Below are 24,818 nucleotides of genomic sequence, written 5' to 3' on the forward strand. Positions count from 1 at the left end.
GGGTTTTTTGTTTTTTGTTTTTTTGAAACAGGGTCTCTCAGTAGCCCCAGCTGGCCTGGAACTCTCTATGGAGACCTGGCTAGTTTTGATCTCATAGAATCTGCCTCTGCCTCCTGAGTGCTGGGATTAAAGGTATAGCCACCACATCTAGCCTTTGTTTTTGTTTTTTTTTTTTAATTCAGTAAGTTGATAGATCAAAGAGAATATTTTTATTTCTCAACCCCTATATATAATTCATTCCTGGCTCATAGTCTTTTAGAAAGGAGTCGTTAATATTTTATCTAAAATAGCCCCTATAGTTGTAGCTTGATATCATTGTAACCCAGTCCTGAGTTGTAATTTTTACCTTTCCTTACCCAAGGGGTGAAGGAAGAAAAGAGCCTTCTCTTGGGGGAGGGGTGAGTCACTACTGCTTTGTACTGACCATTGATGGGTGTAGCATCTTTTCCAACAGCTTATTTTTAATATACTTTTAATAAAACCATGGTCTACAAACTTTATTTTTCTAATTACCTTTTACTAAGAAACCCATTTTCGAATGGAAGTATTTCTAAAGCCTATGTTAATTGAAATAATTACTTTATTAAATATTTTATTGCTTTGACAGTTTTGATATATTAAGATAGTAAAGAAACATCTCAAACAATCTTAATCATCTTTATACCCCAATCCCCACTGGCACCTCCCATAGTTCCCCCCTCACCCCCCCACTGGAGCCCGTATATTCTGTCATCAGTTAAGGCCCACTGGGTTGTCAGTGTCCCCAGCCGTTCCCCAGTGCAAGTCCGTCCACTGAGTCTAGTCAGTCTATCTAGAGTTCCCTGTTTTAGGAAGATCAGCTCTTCTTCATCTAGCAGCAACCAGTTGCTAATATTCCTTCAGATAAGATTGGGGTCTGATGTTCATTTTTCCAGTTCTATGCTGGGTTATTGTCTGCCTGAGTTTGCATGGACTTGTGTATGCTGGGGTATCTAAAAATTTTTAATTTGCCAATTCAGCAATTACATGGCTTAACTAATAAGCCTCAGTACTGTTTAGTAATTTATTATTGAAGTAGAGCCTTGTAATTTTAAACAAGAAATGAACTCTTTATACAAATTGGAGATTGTTGCTTTGACCTATCCTTTATCCCTATTTAGTTTTATCTCACTGATAAATAGAGTGAGAGTGGTATTAGATGATCTTTAATTTGTAGCCTTAGAACTTTTGACATCAGATAATGAATTTTTAAAAGTATGACCACTTCAACTGGAAACTTCTTACATCATGCAAGTTGAAGTTACTCATATATAATCTGTAACTAAATCCATCCATACATACATGTGTATGTATGTATATAGATGTCATTGGAATCTGACACATGATTTTACATCTTGACTCAGCTTCTTAAAAGCTTTGTGGTTCAAGATAATGAGTGAAATATTTGCAGAAAGATAATTTTGTAGTATGATTCTATTTTGTAAAAAAAAAAAAAAAAAAACGTAAATTACATAGGGATAGCAAAATCCTTATTAAAACTTCCTGATATCTTTTTGGCTCAGGCTTCACACTTTTATTACTGAGGAATGCAGCATGCAGAATTTTAGAGGCAGTGAGAGGGTGAACTACTGTGAACAGTTTGGGAAGAAAGTTAAGGAAGGAAAATGGATAAGCTCTGCTAATAAGTTACTAAGTCAGAAGAGAGTGAAGATTAAACTGTGACTTTCTTACCCTGCTGTTTGGAAGGAAACCAGCCTGCACTTTCCTCCTTGACCTTCAAATTATGTTAGAAAAATGCATTAATCTTTTCCTTTGAGAGAAGATTCGATTCATGGATAGTTCTCTTAAAATGTTTCTCCTAGTTGCTACAATATTTAGGGCACCACAGAAATCCTCAACTATTAATGATAATAAACATGAGGTAAATGACAAAACTTATTCCTGTTGAAATCATAAGTGTAGCCTGAGCAGATTGCTGTCAGGTGATTCTTATACAAGTTATGCTTTGACAGAATTTTGAGAGCATTCCTTAGAGTTTCTTAGTTTTCATTAATTTAGTTAAACAGCATGAAGAATGATTCTTTTTTGCATGAAGTCAGGCATACGCCATAGTTACCATTTTGGATTTTTGCTTAAGTGAGGAAAATTCAACCAAGTAGAAACCTTTGAAACTTATGCAGTGTTCTTAGTCAGATCCTAAGTGAGGAACTAGAGCAGTGACTCAGCAGTGAGATGTGTACTGCTTTTGCAGAGCACTCAGTTCAGTTCCCAGTACCCATGTTGGGTGGCTCACAGACACCTGCAACCCAGCCCCAGGGGATCCAGTGTCGTTTCCTGGTCTTTTGGACACTTGCCCACACACAAATGTATACATACACACATAATTTAAAATAAATCTTTAAAAATAAATTTCTAAGTGAGGGTTCAGCAGGCATCAAAAAGGCAAATCATTGATTTGCTGTGCAAGATTCTTACTGGGAAAAATACATTCTTTTTTTGTTGAAACTCCCCCACCCCCCGAGATCCCTGAGCTGCTCAAGGTCTTTATTTTTTTGTGAACACATTTTTTCTTTTCTTTTTTCTTTTTTTTTTCTTTTTCTTTTTTGAGACCATGTCACTCTGTTCTCCTAGGATGGCCTCAGTCTCACAATAATTCTACTTCCTCATCCTCCCAAGTGTGGGGATTACATGTGTGACCCACCTGATTTCTTGTAAACATCCTTATAAACAGTAAAGAAAGACAATGATATTTCTATTATACAGATGGGATCGAGACTTTTAAAAAAATCTCAAAACCCTTATTTTCAAAGCAATCCTTTTTCCCCATCCAAAAGACCATTATATATGTTAACAATTTTCTCCTAACCTTTTTTAAAAAAGAATTTCTAAATTTTTAAGTTACATTTATTATGCATGTATACAACAGGACATGTGGAGGTCAAAGGACAACTTGCAGAAGTCAGTTCTCTCCTTCCACCATGTGGGTTCCAGGAATCAAAGTCAGGTGGCCAAGCTAGGTGAGCCATTTTACTGTCCCCCTCTCTGAGCCTTTTAATGTTTTAGACAGATTTTTGTTTGGGTGGGTTTTTTAACTTTTTTTTTTACTTTCTATTTTTATGTATATGAGTGTTTTGCCTCCATGTATGTAAGTGTACCCATGTTGTGCAGTGCCCTTGGAGGCCAGAAGAGGGCATAGGATTCCCTGGAACTGGAGTTATGGATAGTTGTTAGCCACCATGTGAGTACTGGGAACTGAACCCAGGTCCTCTGCAAGAGCAGCCAGTGCTCTTAACTGCTGAGCCATCTCTCTTGCCCCTAGTTTTATTGAGACAGGGTCACACTTTGTAGCCCAGGCTGGCATAGAATTTGCAGCAGAGGTCCTCCTCTAGTCTTCCATTCTGGGATTACAAGCATGAGCCACCATATTCAGGCAGGAATCTTGATTAAATATCCAACAAGCCTTTTCAGAAAAAGAATGAAAATTGCAAAATTTTAAAGTATTGCTCTGAATATTATGTGAGAATTTAATGAACATTAAGATTCCTTATTAGCTACCTACTGAAAAAAATGTTGTTAACTAAAGATTCATTTTTGAAAACGTTAGAAATTAAGGGTATGAGCTGGCATTTCTGTTACAGCCAACCCCATGCCCCTTGTCATATACTTAAAAAACAACCAGAAAACCTTCTTCTTTCTGTTAAAAAGTGCTTAAGGATATCACAAAAAGGACTTTTGCTATTTTGAGATTGTTACTGGTTTTTCACTAGAAAAATCAGGGTTTTCAAACTAGATGTAACAAATCCTACTTTTTCACCTTTAATCATCTGTCCAAGACTGTAAATGTTTTACCTTTGCATAAAGGTTTAAATTTATGACTGAAAACAAAAACATCAAAATAAAGATATTAAAGCTGTGTGCAGTGACTCATGCCAGTAATTCCAGCACTTTGGAGACTGAGATAGGAGGATCTGGGCATCAAGGCCAGCTTGGACTCCATAGAGAGTTCCAGAGTTAGGCTACATGGGGGAGGGGGGCAAAAAAGTAAGATTTAAGATTTCAGCCTTATGGATCTTTGTTTACTTTAAGTATTTGGATTGCATTTTTTAAATTTTATGGTTTTTTTTATGTGTATGAGTGTATTTTCTACATGTATGAAAGTGTATTCATGTCATGCAATGCCCATGGAGGTCAGAAGAGGGCATCAGATTCCCCTGAAACTGGAGTTATGGACAGTTGCTAGCCGCCATGTGAGTGCTGGAAATCGGATCCAGCTCCTCTGCAAGAGCAGCCAGTACTCTTAGCTGCTGAGCCAGCTCTCCAGCCCCCGCATTTTTTTACTGTTTTTTCTTATCAGAAAATTTGGGATTTTGGCCTTCAATTCCAAAATAGAAGTTCTATATTAGATTTGTCCAGAAATTGTACAGAGGGAACAAATCATCTTTTCAGAGCATGGAAATATTACAGTGGTTACTCTTTTTTATAGTTTGAAGTTAGGGACCAGTAAGTATACAAGTATAGCTGTTACTTGATATCTTACTTAATATTTAATGGTGGTAAGGCATAAGGTATCCTTTGAAGTGGAAGATTACATTACTCAGTGGATTTTATGTTTTTTCTAAACTTCCACTTAAGTGCAAGACTTAGTGCTATCAATAGTAAAACTATTGACATTAACCAGTTTTTCTTCCTAATTAGTAAAGGAGAACTAATTAGAAATATGGCAAAGGGATTTTAATAGTTGCCTTTAAATACAAGATACCTCATCCATGTGTTTGAGAGGCATAGGAACCAGAGTTGAGAATCCCAGGTGCTGGTGTTACTCATGCTGAGCTACATTTGAAATATACTTAACCCTTTGCTTTGGTTTGGTTTTGTTTTTGTAGTGCTGGGGATCCAAAGTACAGCCTTGTCTAGGCAATTACTCTGCCACTGAACCACATCCACATCCCCAGCCCTTCTAATGCTCTTTTCATATTCTGTGTAGTCATTTATAAAAATAGAGGGTTTCAGTTAGGGAAACAGAACCAATAGACTGAGTGTGTGTGAATAGATAGATAGGAATTTATTTGAAATTAAGAGAGTCCAAAATACATAGCAAGCTGGAGACCCAGGAAAGCCAGTAGTGTGTATTCCAAAAGCACAGAACATCATTCAAGTAAGAAAACAGGAAAAAACTGATGTCTTTAGGATGAGAAATCCCCTTGGTCTCAGCCTTCTTGTTCTATGCAGGTTTTTAATTGGGTGAGCCCCTCTCACCTTAGGGAAGGCAACTGCATTAGTCGGTATATCAGTTCAGGTATTAAATCTCACCCAGAAATATCCTCACGTTTGACCAAATGGCATCCAGTGACTTAGTCAAATTGATACATAAAATTAACTATAAAAGCCAAACACTGCATGTGTACATATATCCTGCTGTATGTTTGGAAGCCTTGTAACCTGTTTGTGACTAAGACATACCATGTGAGAAGTTTGCATCAATAGACAAGATGAAATGGCTGCTTGTGTACCTCAGGGCTTTGGACAAGGACAGGACAGTACTGAGAACGAGTAGCACTGAATTCATATGTATTCTTTGCTCTCTTTGATGAATTAAACTATTGGGTGATTAATCATTTTCAACTTCCCAGGAATAAATCTAGTTAAAAAAAAATTACGAAGCATTCAAGGGAGTGAAGGATCCTGATAGGAAATACACATATGAGCAGTGAGGAAACTGGGGAAAATGGAGCATAAAACCAGCGATGTAGCCACATTGTGGCTTCTGCAAGGTCCTTCTCCACAAAAGATGTCTAAAATCTATTTTATGACTTGGAATAAAGATGTTTATTATTGTGTGTAAAATAATGCTACATATTAATATTAAAATAGCAAAACATTTACATGGACCCCAAGTAAGTATTGTGACCCTAGATCTTGTGCTTGCTGCCTACCTTAGCTCTAAGCATAACAGTGATTAAAAGCAAGGCTCTGTAGTCATGCTGCTAGATTAGATCCAAGGGTTTAGACTAACCTGCATTAGCATCTTCTCATAGCCTCAAGATTTACAGAATAAAGGGACTGGGGTGATGACTCAGTCTAAAATGCTTGCCACGTAAGTATGAGAACCTGTGTTCTGATCTCCAGCATCCATGTAAGAAGCCAGGTGTGGTGATGGTCTCCTGTAATCCCAGCACTGGTGGGAACAAGAATATGTAGAGGCAGTCAATTCCCTAGAGCTCCATAGCAAGCCAGCCTAGCCAAATCTGTGAGTTCCAGCTTCAGTGAGAGACCCTGTCTCAAAAATAATGTGGAGAGCAACTGAGGAAGACACCGAGATCAACTTCCAGCCTGCCCATGCACTAGCATCTTTATGTATACATACATGCATGCATGCACACACACACACGTGCACATACCTACAAGGTTTAGAGAATAGTAGTGCTTTAAAATGTACATGCAAAGGTACTTGGCACTGTGATTTTGTACATAGTAAGTGCTCAGTAAATCTTAACCAGTCCTCCTAAAAAACCTCAGAGACAGACTTCCTAGAAAATGGACTTCAGGATGGCTCAACCATTAAGAGTCCTTCCTGCTCTTGCAGAGGACCTGAGTTCTATTCTCAGCAGCCATATCGGGCTGCTCAAAACTGCCTATAACTTTAGCTTCAAAGAATCCGATGCTCTCTTCTGGCCTCCACAGGCACCTGCATGCACGGGTGCACACATGCAGGTGGACACATTAACATAAATGAAAATCTCTTTTTTAAAAAAGAAAAGAAGCCAGGCATGGTGGCACATGCCTTTAAACCCAGCACTTGGGAGGCAGAGGTGGGGGGGTGGAGAAAATGGCTTTTAGAGGTGCAGGAAATAATGTTGATCATATCTTATTAACAGTGAAAAGGATTATGGAGGCAAATCAGAATTGTGTGGGACCAATTCTAGTTATGGTTGTTGGCAGAATACTCACCTTTCAGGTTATTTTGAGAGCAAAAGCTTCTGTTCTCAGAAAAGTAGGAACACTTCTGAATAAAAGTTGACTCCTGTTCAAGTAGCAGACCTTCTCCCCTGGCTTCATATAACATTGGCACCAGTAGAGCAAAGTGAAAGGGAATCTGGCTGTTGCTTTGAAGAGAATTTGATTTTCAACCCTACTTTATAGTAGAGTTCTTAAAATGTTTCATGGCCAGATGCACTACTTTTTGCAGGTTTAGAATTTTACTCATGTATGAATGAAGTGGCACAACAGAGTTAGATAAACTGGCTGGGATTCAGCTAACTAGCCACAGTTTTCTTATTTCATATGATATATCATCACCGTAATCTAAGGGCTAGAAATGTTTAAAAGACCTACACAAAGTGGGTAAAAGCATGATTTTGTAAAAAGAATGTAGCTTTTAAAGTCAGATTTGGATCAGATCATTGGTTTGTATGATGCCAACCATAAGAGTGTGGCTAATGAACTTGAGCATGCAGAGCTTCCATTTGTTTGTCTATAACATGGAGATAATAATCCTTATCTGGTGGGGTTTCTTTTAAAAGATTCATCAAGTAATACTTATGTGAATCATAGAATGCATTCATCTGTTGTTATCAATACACATTATAATTGGATAAACATGCCAACCTATGTGCTTGAAAGATTTAAATGGTTTGCAAAAGGTATACTCCTATAAGTAGAACAGTTAGTGCCCCTTCTTAAATAAAAATGAAGTGCCTTTTTAAAATCTAGTATATTCATTGATTTAGTTAGCCTTCTTATACCACCTATGTTTTAGGAACCTAGGTGCTCACGATTCAAGAGCAAGACAGTCTCTGCCTTCAAAACGCCTGTAATTTTCGGAAGTCAAACTTAAAGCTGCTTTCATGACAAGAAAACATAGTGGTTAAAAGCATTTAATATAAAACTGTACTTCCAAAGTGAGAATTCAGCCTCCCCCACTTAATATTTATGTGGCCATAGGCAAATTAATAGAAGTGCTCTGTATTCCATTTTTCTTAACTAGAAAGTGGAATTAATGTCATTACTTTCCATATGGTTCTTATAAGTCTTAAATGAGGCAGTATTTGTAAAGCATTTAGAATAATGCCTGGCACATGGTTAAGCACCATATAATGTTAACAAAAACTGTAATACGTTGTTTGAGGCTTTCGCAGTGTTAGGAGTGTGTTCTGGGAGCACCTTTGATCTTTTGCTGAATCCCTTACTTTCCTGAACTGTCTCGTACTGATTTTGTTTGCTTTCATGTGCTGCCTTATGTGTGTAATTAAACTAAAGCTCAGCCAACCTGACTTTACTACCAACTCTTCAGTAATAGAGTGTAATTTTTTGAAATTTTACATCTAATTCAAACCCATATATACTGAAGAATGTTGGTAAATGTCACTGTAGAGCCAGGCATGGTAATGCAAACCTGTAATCCCAGCACTTGGGAGGCTGAAGCAGAATTGGGAACTTAAGGCCAATCTGGACTATATTTTTTTAAAAGTTACTAATTAGTGCAGTCTTCTTCTGAGTTAGTTACAACAACTTTTAAAAATTGGGTGGTGTCCCCAGTGAACCAAAACCAGGAATAAATGTCTCATTAGTCCAGATATACTCTGTTTAGAAAGAGGAGTTCATGGGGCTAGAGAGATGGCTCAGCAGTTAAGAGCACTGACTGCTCTTGCAGAGGACCTGGGTTTGATTCCCAGCACCCACATGGTGGCTACGAACCATCTTTAACTCCAATTCCAAGGGAATCCAAAGCCCTCTTCTGACCTCCATGGCATTGGACTACACGGGTGCACTCACATACATGCAGGCAACACACTCACACACACAAAAATAATAAATAAAATATGTTTAAAAAAGTTCATATTGGTAGACAAGTACAAAGTTTTTTACTCATTAGAGAAAACAATTTAATATTTTACCTTATTAACTCTAGCTTTGATATGCTAAGTTTCTTGTTCAAACTGCAGTGGTAAAAATAGTGGTTGTTATTTTAAAGTAGTGTCTGATTGTAGTGTCTTAACAAAATCAGTTTCTTGAGGGGAAAAAACCTGTCTGGTCAAAATTGAAGCTGCTCTTCTTGGTAGGCTTTCTTTTCTTCTGAGCATTATATTAGTTGTGTTCTTGTACTTACTCGGTTTACCAAGTTACTTGGACTACATTCCATTCCATTTTTCAACTTGATAGTGCTTTTTAGAGACAATTTTTTTTTAATTTTTAAAATGCATTATTTTATGTGTATAAGTGTTTTGCCTGCATGTAAGTGTATCTCTGTGTGTAATGCCTGTGGAGGCCAGAAGAGGGCTTCGGATCCCCTAGAACTGAAATTGCAAACATTTGTTAGTCATCATGTGGGTGCTGGGACTCGAACCCTGGTCCTCTGCAAGAGCTGTAAGTGCTGTTAACCACTGAGCCATCTGTCCAGCCCCAGAAGCAAAATATTTTAAGCATACTTACTACATGCTTTGTATACTTTGTGTTTCATAATACGATGTATTAATAAGCAACCACTAATATCCAAAGCTTACAGTCAACAGGAGTAGCCTCCTTAAATAAGAGTTTAAACAAAAGGCTCTTAAAAAGAAATACTTGATTAATTCCAGCACTCAGGAAGCAGAGACAGGCACATCTCTGTGATATCCAGGCTAACCTGGTCTCTGTAGTGAGTTCCAGACCAGCTGGGGCTTCGGGAGACCCTGTCTCAAAACAACAACAGAAGAATAGATACTTGGAAACTAGCCACTGCCCCCTCCCATGGACGATGTTAGCGAGGATACAGAATACTTGGATTTAATTTCTTGTTACATTTTTATGTAGTAGGAATGAATAGATTGAGAGAAATAATTTCATTATCCATTAGAATGTTAAACAGGGGTTTAAAATATATCAATAGTGAGCCTAGTTGTGACTGTTTTGTTCCCTGTATGTTCCTGTTACCTGTATCTTTATTTATTGTTCCAACACAGGGGTTGGCAAAGTGCGACCCACAGGACAGATCTGCCCCCCGCTTCTTGCTTTTGTCCATGAAGTTTTACCAGAGCCCACTCATACTTGTTTAAAGAAGGGCTGCAAAACCTGGAATGTTTAGAGCCTAAAATATTTATTGTATGGCTCTCTGTTGAAAGATTGCTAAACCCTATTTTGTCTCATTCAAGAAACAATTGTCTAACCCTAAAGATACGTGAAACTCACTTTTAAAATTTCTATGTAGTTTATATCCTTTATGGGAAAAGGTTGAGGGAACAAGAAAAAAATGAAGTGACTAAGTTTAATGGAATTGTCTCCCTCATATATTGAAATCATTTGAGAATCTGTTCACTGGTACACTAGTGTACCTAAGACCTAAGTTCTGTGTAATATTACCCAGCCTACGGAATTTAGGGCCATTGTTTTCTTCTGGGTTAGAGTTTTTTTCCTGTCCCTTTAAAATGATAACAAAGATAATACAATAAAAGATTTAATTTTCAGTTAAATAAAATTTGATCATAGGTAAGTTTTTATTTACCTTCCCTGCCCAGGAGGGAAACTCTCATCATGTTTCCAATTAGTTATCTGATCTCTCAAAGTCTTGTCTGTCCATTCCCCCTGTTGAATCCAGTTAGTGCTGGGTCCCCTTGACACGCTCAGGTTTCATGAGCCTGGGGATCTTAAGTCTACCCTTTACTTTAGGGCTCATAATTGAGAGAGAGACCTTTTCTCATGTCAGCCATAAATATAATGAGGGCATCAGAGAACTTTTGTAGAGTTAGCAGAAGAGTACCCTGAGACTAATTAGGTATGCAGTTAAGTTTTTTGCTCTAGTACAGCTTCCAAAAGGGAGATTTTTGGTTTGGAGAATGTGTTTATGAAAGCTATCCCTGTTGTTTTTCTTTTTACTTTTACAAGTGTTAACTTGTTTATGTTAGTTGGCAGGGAGGGCTACTTGGTGTGGCAGTTTTTTGTATTATCAATTTCATTAGTACACTTAGTCTTTGAACAGGTTTAATTTAGCAATTTATTTTCCTCTTGATGTTTAAATAATAAATTGGGTTCAGTTTGAAAATATCTTGTGTGTATGTGTGTGTGCGTGTGTGTGTGTAAAACTTTGTATATATACAATAACTCCAGTGGTACAAAAAAATCAAGTTATTCTAAATGCAACACCTTTAAGTTATTTTTTTTAATCCCAAAATGCCATATAAATTTATCTCCTTTTTGATGAAAATCCTCTAGTGACTTTGAAGGCTTTATTTCAAGGTAAGTAGAAAGATGAAGTTTCTAGAAGATAATGCAGAATATCAAAAGGATAAATGATATGTTATATTTCTTTTCAATAAAAATTAAGATGCTGGAGAGATGAGTCAGTGGTTAAGAGTGGTGGCTGCTCTTGGAGAGGACCCAGGTTCGGTGCCAGCACCACATGGTGGCTCACTTCTCATCTGTACCTCTGTAATCCAGGGGATTTGACATCCTCTTGCGGCCCCTGTAAGCACCAGGCATGTGTTGGTACCCATACATGCAGGCAAACACTCATACATATAAAATTAAAAAAATAAATCATTTAAAATACGTAGCAAGATGGCTCAGTGAGTAAAGGCACTTGCTATCTAGCCTGAAGACCTGAGTTCGATTCCCAGAGTCCACATATTGAAAGGCGTGAACTGACTCCCAGTTGTCCTCTGACCTCCATGTATTCCCCCACCCCAGAATAAATAAATAAATGTAACAACATGAGTAATGGAGAGATGATGCATGTTTTCTGAATTTTTTTTTTTTCGCTCTTTTTGGTTTGACTTTTGGCAGATTATTCAAACTTGGAAGTTACCTTCTCACTGTACAATAGAGTAATAACTTTTTCTTTGTGTGTGTGTTAAGATAATACATGTTAAGATAACACGTGTACTAAGTGATGTTTGGCATCTCACTACACTTACTTCCACATGCTGTAACAGCACCATGATTAGCATGTCATTAGAGTGACCGCTCTAGGAGTTTCTTGCACTTAGTGTTTTCTGTACTTGAGTGATGGTTTCCTTCCCTCTCTTATGATTATGTGTATGTGTGCACACACGCATGTGTGTGAATGATGAAATTATATTATCTAAAATGATGAGATAAAAATAAACTTTTGGGGGGGATTGATTCAGACAGCTTTACTAAACCGCCTGGAGCGAATTTTCGAAGCATGTTTTCCTTCCATATTTGTCCCTGTTGCGGAAGAAGAAGTTACTTCCCTGAAGCACTTGCTGGAAACGAGCACCTTGCCAGTAAAAACAAGAGAGGCCTTAGCTGAAAGTGGGTAAGTAGTAGACAAGTTTTAGATAGCATGTGATTTTGTTAATTTCAGCTGTTCTGGTTTATAAGGCTGCGTCATAGCATTAAGGTTTTAAAATACTGTGTTAAACCTTAATGCTAAAAGACTTAAGTAGAAAAACTCCCCTTTTCTACCATTTGATGTTTCTAAATCAGCATTCTAACTACTTAGTGCAATAAATGAGTTGTTTTGTTTTGTTTTTGAGACGGTTTCTGACTGTATAGCCCAGTCTGCCCTCAAATTCAAGGATCTCTTACTTAGCCTCCAGAGAGCTGGGATTACATGTGTGACCACACCTGACTTAAGTGAAACTGTGTCACCACACTTGGCTAAATCTAAAATTTAGATCTGGCTTCTGCTATTCTGTTTTCATTTTCTAAAGATACCTATGTCACAGCTTTCAGTTAATCCTCTTGTTTTGTGTTTCCCTTATAACCATGTAAATATTATTTACTGCTAAGCCCTTGCTTGTCTTTTTTTTTTTTGAGACAGGATCCTATAGCCCCAGGTGGCCTGGAACTCGCTAGCCACCATGCTCAGCTAACCCTTGCTTTCTTTATATAATTTCTTCCTGAACTTTATACAAGCAAAGCACCCCTAATCTGGAAGTCTAAATTTTGAAATCCCAAAACTTTTGGGAGCTAGGGATATAGAGCAGTGTGGGTCACTTGCCTAGCATGCTTGTATAAGGCCCCAGGTTCAATCCCTAACGCTGCAGAAAATGGGGGTTTTGATTGGCTGGTTTGGTTTGATTTTTTTTGTTTTTGTTTTTGTTTGTATTTTTTGAGACAGCGTTGGGATCCCTGTAGCCCCAACTGACCTGGCACTTGCTTTGTAGACCAGACTAGCCTAGATAGATCTCATAGAGCTCTGTGCCTGCTTCTGCCTCCAAAGTGCTGAAGGCATGAGCTACCATGCCCAACTAGGTTTTGTTTTTTGTTTTAATCCAAAACATTTTGAACATTGACATGTTACTCAAAGTTTCCAGTTTTGGATCATTTCAGATTACAGATGCTCAACTAGTAAAGTCGATACAAATATTCCAAAATTCAAAATACTCTGAAACCTTTCAGATGAGGGTTATTCAGTCTAAAAATCTGTATTGAGCTCTTTCTTTACTATTTTTTTCCTGTTCCCTAAGAGCCTGTTCAAACCGTTTTACTTGTGATCAAACCTATCAGGCTGTCCCCTCCCTTTGTGCAAACCCTTGTTGTCTTCTTCCTGTCTAGAATGGTTTAGCCCTTTTATACCTGTGTCATCTTAAGACTTCCTTGATATCCCATTTTGGTGGAAAACATCTTCTCATAGCCTCTTGAGAGGAAAGTGCATAAGAGTTAGAATTTTACTTTATTCAAACATTGAATTTATAATCTATGACTTTTGTTGTTCATCTGAAATTTCACAATGAATTATCTTCATTGGGTCTTTTCACGCACTCCACTGATCACTAGCTTAGACCATTCACTCTACTGATCACAGGTTAGACCATTCACTCTGGTGGCTTGTCCTTCAGTAGTCAACATTTCTTTAATAGTTTTACCTTTATTACCTTCTCTCCTTCACCTCTGTTTTCCCTTTCTGGAATTCCTGTTACTTGTTGAATATTACAGAGTCCATAAATTGATTTTTCTAATTTCAACTTCCGAGTTACTCTAGGCTGTTGTTTTTATCACTCTGCATGTAGAAGCATCCTTTTCTGCTGAAGTTCTCCCTCTCTTCCATGTAGCTAAATCACTCACTGCTTGTTTGTTCCTCTTTGTGGCCTCAGTATTTCCGGTACAGGCTTCCATCTGTCTTGATTTCACTGAAGACTGAGATTGTGTTTTTCTTTTTTGTTTTGGGGTGATTTCTAAGAAGAAAGGGTACAAGTCTCTTTTGAAGAAATTTACAGTATAGCAGTACTATAAAATACCAAGAGATGGTAATCACCATCCTAATAATAGGAACCAAATAGTAAAAGCAACTTACTGACAGCTGTAGGTATCAGCTGTAGGTGTGACAGTGCATCTACTTAACAGAGCATTATGCAGTCATGGAAAAGACGGTATGTGTGCCAAATTCCCTAGGTTGCCTAAAATTTTGAAAAAAAAATGCTGATCTCTAAATATACTGTGGTTTTTTTTTTTCTGTGTCCATAAAGTTTCACTTATAAATTAGACATAGTAAGAGACTGTAAGCCATAACTAGTAAGATAGAAAATTAGTCTGAAATAAAGTTATGTGAACATGATCTCTCTCAGAACACCCTATTATACTGCACTAACATTGAATCTGTGATGATGTGAGACAGTACAGTATGTGTGTTGAGTTTAAATGAGATAAATACTCAGAAGAGTGCCACATTTAAAAAATGAATTGTTTATTACTAGAATTTTCCATTTGATATTTTCAGACCATAGTTGAACACCAATAACTGAAACTGGAATGAAAAATGGCAGTGACTGATTGGGGGAGAGGGATTACTGTACCTATGCAGACCAGGAAATGAAAAATCTGAAAAAGAAAAACTATATATACATATGTATATTGCACCCGTGTTTGTGACTCCAGGCTCAAGCACCTTTTACTCTAGCACTTTAGAGGCCAAGGCAGGAGGATCATGAGTTTGAGGCTAGGCCTGAGCTACATAGTGAGACCCTGCCTCAACCTCAAACCACAAAAATAGACTCAAGAAGAAAACACAAATGTTGAGTACCTATATTAATATGGGGTGGTGCCAAGTGATTTCTTTTTTTCTTTTAAATGTTTTACTCTTTTTTGTTGTTGTTGTTTTGTTTTTGAGACAGTGCTTCATGTATCTCACATTGGCCTCAAACTCACTATGTAGCCAAGGATGATCTTTTACCTACTGAATGTTGGGATTACAGGCCTGCACTACCCTGGTCAGTTTTTGCAGTGCTGGGGACAGAACCTAGCATGCTCAGGAAAACATTCAATCAAATAAGCTATATTCCAAGCTCTTAAATGTTTTTCTTTTTCTTTTTCTTTTTCTTTTTCTTTTTTTCCCTTCTTTTGGTCTTTTTGAGACAGGGTGTTTCTGTGGTTACCACTGGCTGGCCTGGAACTCACAGAGATCCACCTACCTCTGCCTCCCAAATGCTGGGATTAAGGGTGTGCCCCACCACTCTTGGGATGTTTTTCTTTTATAATAAAAAAGGACAAGCTAATTTCTACTCAATTTCTTGAATATAGTCCTTCATATGAATTTACCTTTTTAATGACTGTTAGTGTTAGTTCTTGATTTCACTCAGATAACACTTGTGCCTTTATGTTAGATGCAAGATTAGGTGGAATGCATAACACGTCATCATATTGAAGGTAGAATTCATGGTGAAAGCTCTTGAGTAACCTCTTGGCTTCATCGTGGCCTTTACAGTGAACTGCTGGATGTGTGGACGGAACTGCAGGATATCCATGATGCACATGGCTTGAGATATCAATGGGGCGGCTCCCATAGCAACAAGAAGCTTTTGTGCTCCTTGGGAATAGACACTCGAAACATTGTGAGTTTGTTAGGATCTTGAAAAATCCTTTAATCAACCTTTATGTCTTTTAAATCTTACTGTCTTCCTGTTCAAGCCGTGGTAACCTAGTTTTTTAGAAAAATAGTTGACTTAAATGAACACTTACCTTGAATATGCCAATTTTTAAACACCAAGCTACCTAAATGTTTCTCCGAGCATTATTTCTTATTTGTGGAAAAATTTTAGTGTTTTTCTTTGACTATAAAATGAAAGGATTGGACTGGGAAATAAGATACAAACCCTTAGGAGAATACAGTTTATTCAGTTCATCATTCATTTATGTGCATATCTAAATGCATTTTTTTTCTCTAATACATGTATAGCTGTTCACCGGCAATAAGAAGCAACCTGTTATAGTACCCATGTATGCAGCAGGATTGGTAAGTACTGAATACCGCCGCATTGTGTGTCATGACTACATTTCTTCTGTAAATCCTCTTATATGGCATGCCAGAAAAGTGTATTTTAAGAGGCATTTGAAAGCTGAGTATGATGTCTTACACCTGTTATCTCAGCTCTTGGAAGGCTGAGACAGGAGGATGGATACAAGTTTGAGGCTAGTCAGGCTGTAGTGAGTTCTGCACCAGCCTGTGACAGAGAGACCCTGTCTCAAAAAATTGGAACTGGGGAGATGATTCAGCAGTTAAGAGGATTTCCAATTCTTCCAGAGGACCAGAATTCAGTTCCCCATACCCTCTTCTGGCCGCCTCTGTGAGCACCTGTACACGTACATGTACACACACATAAACACACATTAAAAATAAATCTTTTTTTAAAGTGAAAGATACAGGGAGACCCTGTCTCAAAAAGACCAAAAAAAAGTGAAAGATTTGGTGTTGCAATCTTAGGAGCACATGTTTTAAATAATAAACATTTTTATTTAAACGATCATGTCTTTATCTCAGGACATTTTTATATTCCATTAATTACAGATCATATTGTATTAAATTGAAATCTTTTCTTTTTTTTTTTTTTGGTCTTTTTGAGACAGGGTCTCCCTGTAGCCCCAGCTGTCCTGGAACTCACTATGTAGACCAGGCTGGCCTTGAACTCACAGAGATCTGCCTCCCAAGTGCTGGGATTAAAGGCGGGCACCACCACGCCTGGCTTAAGTTGAAAATTATTTATCAGGGCTGGAGAGATGGCTCAGCAGTTAAGAGCACTGACTGCACTTGCAGAGGAACGGGGTTTGATTCCCAGCACCCACATGGCAGCTATGAACCATCCTTAACTCCAGTTAAGGATTAACCATCCTTAATTCCAGGGGAATCCAGTGCCCTCTTCTGACCGTCAGAGCATTGCATTGCATGACACGGTGCACTCACATACATCCAGGCAATACACTCATATACATAAAATAAATTTTTTTTAAAAAGAAAATTATTTTATCATAATATTAGTGCTTAACTCTAAAATGTACTTTTGATAGGTTTTTTTTGTATATGTTGTGTGTGTGTGTGTGCATGTATGCGTGCCTGTTTGCATGTTTGTGGGCCATATGGGGGGTGCATTTGTGTACATGTGCATGTGGAGGCCAGACATTGAAGTTAGGTATCCTCAATTACTTTCCACCTTAAATATCGAGGCAGGGTCTCTCACTTGAAGCCAGAGTTCTCCAGGTCATCTAGCTAGCCAGCTTGATCTAAGGATCACATCTCTGCCTCCCAAATGCTGGAATTAAAGGCAGGCCACTACAACTTCCCACATTCACTTGGGTGCTGGGGACCAGAATACTGATTCTCACTCTTACAAGGCAAGCACTAAAATTGAGTCTTCTCCCTAACTTGTCTTTTCTAAACTTAAAAAGAAAAAAAGGACACTAAAGTGCACAAAGTCTTAGAAATACATTTTAAGCCAGTTACTAATTTAAAATAATGTAGCATTGAGGCTATGGATGGCCATAAAAGCTTGAGAATATCAAATTGTAGTAAATGGAAATGAACCAGGACCTTTAATTCATCTGTATTAGTCACTTTTCTGTTGCTGTGATAGAAACACCATAAACAAGAGAACTTAGAGTTTATTTGGCTTACAGTTTTAAGGGGGCAAGAGTCCATCATGGTGGGAAGGGATGGGCAGAGGTGGCTGGAGTAGTAAGCTAAGCTCTCACATTTTCAAGCAGGCACAGGAAGCAGAGTGACTGGAAATCCAGCAAGGCTTAAGAACTCTCTAAGCCTGTTCCCAGTGACATGCTTCCTCCAACATGGCCACACCCTCCAAGACCTCCCAAAACACCACCACCAACTGGGGACAAAATGTTCGAATACTTGGAGCCTATGGGGGGCATTCTCATTCAAATGTCCTTAGACATTCTATTAATATATTTTAAATGTCTTAAATTTTGTTTTTCCAGATATACCAGGTAGTCCTAGAAAACAGGCATTTTCATTTTAGTCTTTATCAAGACTCAGTCACATTTTGTATCTTTGTGGGGATGGGAGGGACATTTTATGTTATATAGTGTATATATGTGTGATATATGCTCATTTGTATGCAGATGCACAGAGACTAGAGGAGGATGTCAGGTGTCCTGCTCGGCCACTCTCTACTTTATTCCTTTAAGACAGATGTCTCACCCAGCAATCCCCCTGTGTACAGCCCCCATAAAGCTCGGTTACAGAATAAGCAGCTATGCCCAGCTTTGTATGTGGGGGCTAAGGATTTGAATTCAGGTCCTCAGCCTGCACATTAAACACATTTAACCACTGAGCCATCTTCCCAGTCCCTCAGTCACCTTTAAAGTTTGATGTTTTTAGGGTTTTTTGATGAGTTATTGGTGAATAAAAATGTCCTGTCTGCTTAACTAAAAATGTCATGTTATTATAACCAATAGCTTGAAATTAAAGGAAAATGTGTCTGTTTAAAAAAGGAAAGAAAACTGGGTATGGTGGCACATGCTTGTAATCCTAGCACTATAGGTGGAGGACAGAGGATCAGGAGTTCAAGGCCAGCCTGGGCTATTTTATACCCTTTCTCAAAACAAAGAATGAAAGAAAAAATAAGGAACTATAAATAAATGTAAATTCTGTCGCCCATATGGAAAAGTTTGCAGTGCAACTTGATTCTTTTAATCTACAATTTTTTTTCATAATCACTAATTTTATTGGCATTGAATTGGAACATCTAGATTTATTTTTGCAGTTCCGTTTTGCAAAATTTTCTTTTCTGCACCCAAGTTTTCTTAACAGTTTTTGCCCCTATTTATCTTGTATGCTTTTCTAGGTAAATATCATCCAGAACATTCTTTAACTTGTTATTTGGATTTCATTTTGTTCCAAGGAGGGGCGCTCCAGAGGTGGTTGGTAGTTTCTTGATCAGAGTAGGAACTAGGAGTTTGATTTGTAGAAGTTTGGCGTGCCAACTGTGGCCTACATGTGCAGCCTCAGCACATTAGCTGGCTCTCTGAGATTTTGACTCTGTCACCTTTATTAGTAAAAATTTAACCATTTTTTAGGTTCTTCCCACTTCCATCTTTATGGTTTCTTCCCTTCATGCATTGTGGGGGTGGGGTGCATATTTTATGCGTCTGTCTGTCTCCACCTTCCCAGCATTGAGATTATAAGGTCTTGCTACCACACCCAGCTTTTTATTTTAAAGGATTTTTAAAAAATCATGCCTGTGCCCGTGCCCATGCCCATGCCAGTGTCTGTGCTCACAGAGGCTGGAGGCATTAGATCCCTTGGAGATGGAGTTATAGGTGGTTGTGAGCCACCTGGCATGGATGCTGGGAATTGAACTCACTCCTCTACATGAGCCCTAGGAGCTCTTAACCACTTGAGCCATCTTCCCAGCCCCATGCCCAACTTTTTTTGCATGGGATCCTGGGGATTTTGAGTTCAGGGTCCTCTTGTTTATAAGACCACTAGTTTATCTACTGAGCCCATGTGATATCTTATAATATCAAAGTTTAATTATACCTTTTCTGTGATGCATTTAACATGAGATATTCAGTAATCTTATTTCATCTAGAGGAATAGGACCAGGAAATTTTTAGCGTCTGAGAATTTGAGCACCACTGATTTAAGTCATAGTTTAAATTTAAAAATTTGGCTAGGGTGGGGCACACCTTTAATCCCAGCACTTGGGAGGCAGAAGCAGGCAGATCTCTATGAGAGATTGGGGTTAGCCTGGTCTAAGCTAGTTTCAGGCTAGCTGGGGCTTCAGGGAGGCCCTGTCTCACAAAAACAAAAGCATGAAGTCAGGGTGGAAGGTTGTAGGGTGGGGTGGAGATGGGGAGGGGGTCTGAATATGATCAAAGTACGTTGTGTGACATTTTCAAACAAAATTTTTTTAAATTGGCTGACACTAATAATTGCCAAATGTATTTTCTCCTTTCTTAAGAGTCCACTAAAGAACCTGTGTTGAATTAGACCAGGAATTCATTTTCATCTTTTCATCTTTCATCTTACTATATGAATTGAGTCTCTAAATTGCTTTTATTGGCTTATGTCTCCTTCCATGGGAGTAGGGGTTCTTTCTTTAAAAAAAAATGTATTTTTAGAAATTTACAGATTCTAACATTGCTAACTTAACAACTTTGATCCCCCAGTTAAGGGTGACTTTTGTCTGGGATATAAACTTTGGTAAATATTCAAGAACTTACCAAGTTGTTTGGTTGGTTTGGTTGGTTTGCAGCATAGGCAATCACTCCACCTTTGTCCTCAGCTACTATTTTAGAATATGTGAAAGCTTTGCTTTTTTTTTAAGCCATTAGCCCGAATTATCCATTTTGTGTTTGGTAGAACTTTGATACCAAGTGGTGATTTTCATCCAGTCTCTATACCCATCCTTAAATGTTTTAAGTTTTTACTTTAAAAGTGTTGCAGGGAGGCTGGAGAGGTGGCTCAGGGGTTAAGAGCACTGGCTGCCCTTCCAGAAGACCTGGGTTCAGTTCCCAGCACCCACATGGCAGTTAACAACCATCTGTAACTCCAGTACCAGGGAATCTAATACCCTCTTCTAGGCTCTGTGGGCATTATATGCACATGGTATACTTACATACATGCAGGCAAAACACTGATACACATAAAATAAAATAAATAAATCCTGAGGGGGAAAAAAAACTGATTAGTCACAAATCCAGTGGAATATGTAGAGTGTGTTTCCTTTCTGAAATGGCAGTCTCTTTGCCAGACCCAGGATCTAAGTATTGAGACCAGCTCAGATTCAAATCGTGACTCCAGGTACCACCACTGTAGAAAGATGCCCTTTCCTACAGCTTTAGTGTCTTAAACATTATAAAGTAGTACCTCGGTTGTTTTAAAAATCTATTTAAAATGTGGGACTGGAGAGATGACTCAAAGGTTAAGAGCACTGGCTGCTCTTACAGAGGACTCAGGCTTGAGTCCAGCACCCACATAGTGCCTAACAACTGTCAGTAACTCCAGTTCCAGGGGATCCCAAGCCCTTTTCTGACCTCTGTGGGCATTTTTACGTCATGGGTGCACCTACCTACATGCAGGCAATGCACTAGTACACATTAAATAACTAACTAAATATTAATAACTAATAACTAACTAAATAAATCTATTTAAAATGCACGGTATTATTTCAAAATTTTTGATTCTAAAATACTGTCTTTGTACTTGGAAAATGTCTTTTTTTCTCTTTGATGACCATTAATAAAGTTTATACATTGATCCTTCTCCAATTAAATGACTTTTTTCAGGGTATGTTAGAACCCACCAAGGAACCATTGAAACCACTGTCTGCTGCAGAAAAAATCGCTTCCATTGGTCAGACAAGCACCTTGACAGCAGAGATGACCACATGTACATCTGATCAATTCCAGGTAAAAATACTCATGTGTGTAGGTGATTGTGCATGTAGCACATGATCATACATACCAGTTTATTTCCCCTAATAGATCTGTTAGCTTTGTATTTTTAAAAATATTGCTTTCATTTTATGTGAATGAGTTATATTGCCTGCATGTATGTAAGTACACCCATGTCAGGTAGTGCCCGCAGAGGTCAGAAAAAGGCATCAGATTCCCTGGAACTGGAGTTAACAGGTATTTGCTAGCCACCATGTGGGTGCTAGGAACCGAACCCAGGTCCTCCTTAAGAGCAGCCAGTGCTCCCAACCACTGAGCCATCTCTCCAGCCCCATTAGCTTTGTATTTTTAAAACTTGATGATGGACATGGCTTTGATTGTTAATTAACATCCTTAAGCTATGAGCAATTATCTGCAATTTTCAAAAATATAAAGATACAATTTGAGAATGCGGTGATTATGGGTAGGTTTTTACACCAAGCCTTAGTCTCTAGTTATTTAAAAAAAAAAAAAAATCTCATCTGCTATATTTTTCCTGAAATCCTATAAAGTTTTAGAAAGCAACAAAAGCTGGCCTACATTTATTATCCTGGACCTCTTTAGCACATTTAAGCACAAATTTTATATTTCAGTCCAATATGTTTCATATTAAAGTCTTCTCACTTTTTATCTAGTGAAAATGGTCTATTTGAGTTGTTTATTCGTCCCATGCCAAATTATAAATGATTTCAGCGCTGGATAAACATTATTTTTTAGAAGTATTTTTAAATGAACATTATTGTTCTAGATTTTAGAACATAAAATAAAAATTAGAACATACTGTTTCTAAAACAAGTTCTTCCCATTTGTGTCATTTATTAAAACTTAAGTATTATCAGCTATATCTAACACACAAATGTATGTGTTCCATAGTATTGATCCACTCAAACAATGTTCTGGGGTAAAATTTGGGAAAGATATTATACCCTCATAGTCAGTCACCCTTGGAGATTCACAACACACATATTCAGCACCCTGAAGAGTCCCACGGTAAATATTCCTGTTTAATTTTAATTCATTTCTTAAATTTACTTGACCACAGGACCCATTTTGTAGGGGTCAGGGGAGCAGAGAAGTATAACTTGTGGAACTAGCGTTTGAAGAACATGCTTTAGACAATGATGTATAAAACATAGGTCCAACCTTTTTTAAGTGTGTTTCAAGAGACATTGCTGTGTACCACTAAGGTTTATTCTTGGGTTTGGTTTATACTTCACTTTGAAGCCAGATTGTTGCTGGCTCAGAATTAGTAGGCAACCGAGCTTGGTGTGTACACTGCCTGGCTTTGTTGATGGTTGGGTAGCATGGCTTGGTAGGTGGGGTCTGTCTTCAGTTTCCTTCCTTCCTTTGTCTGCACTACACTGGCTGTTCATTCAGCTGCTCTCACAGGCCTGCTCTGTCAATGCAGCTTCCAAAGTCCTCTTGCCCACAGCACATTCTTTCTTCTACCTTGTCAGCATTCTCATTTCCACAGCATTGGGTATTTAAAAATTAACTACTTGGTAGACTTTCTTGTTGAGATGTTTATTGCTAGTTTTTCTTCTTCCTTCACCCAACTAACTTCCACATACTCAGTGCCATAACTATTGCTTATTTCATTGGAGTTAGCTATTGTTTGTCATTTTGCCCCTAAATCTTATCCTTCTTATATAATTTAATTTAGACTTAAGTAAAAGCATATGCCAGGTGGCACAGTAAAATATGTCTATTTTAATTTAGTGCTGAGTTGCCTGACTGCTATCACTGAATTACACAGTCATTACTTGGCTCCGTACCTCTGGTTCAGGTTAAAATAAACATCTCAAGTACATTATAAAGATTTTCTTTGTAGAAAATGGTATTTATTTCTTGCCACTAGTTTTTACCATGCATAATTTTTGGGGGTCTGCCTACTCTGTCCCAGTTTACATACCTGTTGAGTTTTGTTTTGGGTTTTTGTTTTTGTTTTTTTCCTCAAATTGGCTTAGATTTGTCAGTCTTATAATTATTGCCTCTCTTTATTGTTGCTGTTGTCTTGATTGATTAGTCAGGATCTCACTATGTAGCTTTGGCTAGGCTGGAACTCATTATGTTGATCAGTCTGGCGTCAAAGGCGCAGAGAGCTGCCTGCCTCTGTCTCCCAAGTGCTGGGACTAAACGCATGCACCACCACCCCTGGCTCTCCATTGCATCTGTTAAGAAATTTCAAAGCTTAGTAGCCTGGTGTAGTGACACACATCTCTGATCCCAGCACTTGGAAATCTGAGACAGGTAGATCTTAAGTCCAAGTTCTTACTGAGAGGGAAATCAGTAACGGCACCATGAGACCCCAAATCCAGTAGATTAAAAAACAAAGCCAAAACCAAAAGCTAAAAGTACCTTGGTGGGAGACAAAACAGCATTTTTTGGGGGCCTGATCTCACACTTCCATAGCAGCAGCATCAACTCTTCACTGGCAGTTACCCAGCTAGTCGCACCAGCAGCTTCTCAGGTCTCTGTTTTATGTAGCCATTTCAGCCACGAATCCGAATTTTAAAACTAGGAAAAAAAACATTATTTCATACCATGTATCCCTTTTTTAGTAAGAAAACATACTTGGGAAAGCTAAGTGATTTACTTCGACACAGTGAAACCAACCCAGCCTCCTTTGCCAGAACCTCCAGTGCTTTTGTCTCTCAGGAATCGCTCACAGCACATTGTGTCTTTGAGTTGCTTTACTTGTGAAGTCATTATAGTTAGCTTTCTTTTTGTTTAGGTATTCTGTTTTTCATCTTCTTTTCCACTAAATGCTGATTCATGTTTACTGCCTCATAATTTTGAATGTCCTCAAAATGCCATGACCGTCTATGAGAAGCTGAAATTCTTTATTTAAATATTTCTTTTTTTAATTTTATTTATTATTTTTTATTTTATGTGTATGCGTGTATTGCCTGCATGTAGGTAAGTGCACCTGTGTCGTGCAATGCCTATGGAAGTCAGAAGAGGTGTGGATTCCCTGGAACTGGAGTAATGGATGGTTGTTAGCTGCCATTGTAGATGCTGGGAACAGAACATGGGTCCTCTTCCATAGCAGCCAGTGCTCTTGACTGCTGAGCCACCTCTCCAGCTCCTTTTTTATCTTTTTGAGACAGAGTCTCCCTGTAGCCCCAGCTGGCCTGGAACTCATTATGTAGACCAGTGTAACCTCAATCTCATGGAGACCTGCCTGCCTCTGCCTCCGAAGTGCTGAAATTAAAGGCATGCACAACCACACCTGG

The 24,818-nt window shown here is 38.2% G+C and overlaps 1 protein-coding gene across 3 annotated transcripts in view; it reads left to right on the plus strand.

Annotated features, from left to right (window-relative positions):
- Aftph (aftiphilin) overlaps nt 1-24,818 on the plus strand; it is a 71,908-nt gene that overhangs the window by 29,729 nt on the left and 17,361 nt on the right. For all 3 annotated transcript variants that reach the window (XR_003846693.1, XM_008850635.3, XM_008850636.3), the window contains exons 3-6: nt 12,078-12,229; nt 15,620-15,746; nt 16,091-16,147; nt 21,436-21,558. Coding sequence is in view for 2 of the 3 variants with exons in the window: in XM_008850635.3 (XP_008848857.1) it covers nt 12,078-12,229; nt 15,620-15,746; nt 16,091-16,147; nt 21,436-21,558 (459 nt within the window). In the remaining variant the exon portion in view is untranslated. The remainder of the gene's footprint in view (nt 1-12,077; nt 12,230-15,619; nt 15,747-16,090; nt 16,148-21,435; nt 21,559-24,818) is intronic.

The sequence above is a fragment of the Nannospalax galili genome, unplaced genomic scaffold (assembly GCF_000622305.1).
Source record: "Nannospalax galili isolate Female #2095 unplaced genomic scaffold, S.galili_v1.0 scaffold805, whole genome shotgun sequence".
In the NCBI taxonomy this organism is placed as follows: domain Eukaryota; kingdom Metazoa; phylum Chordata; class Mammalia; order Rodentia; family Spalacidae; genus Nannospalax; species Nannospalax galili.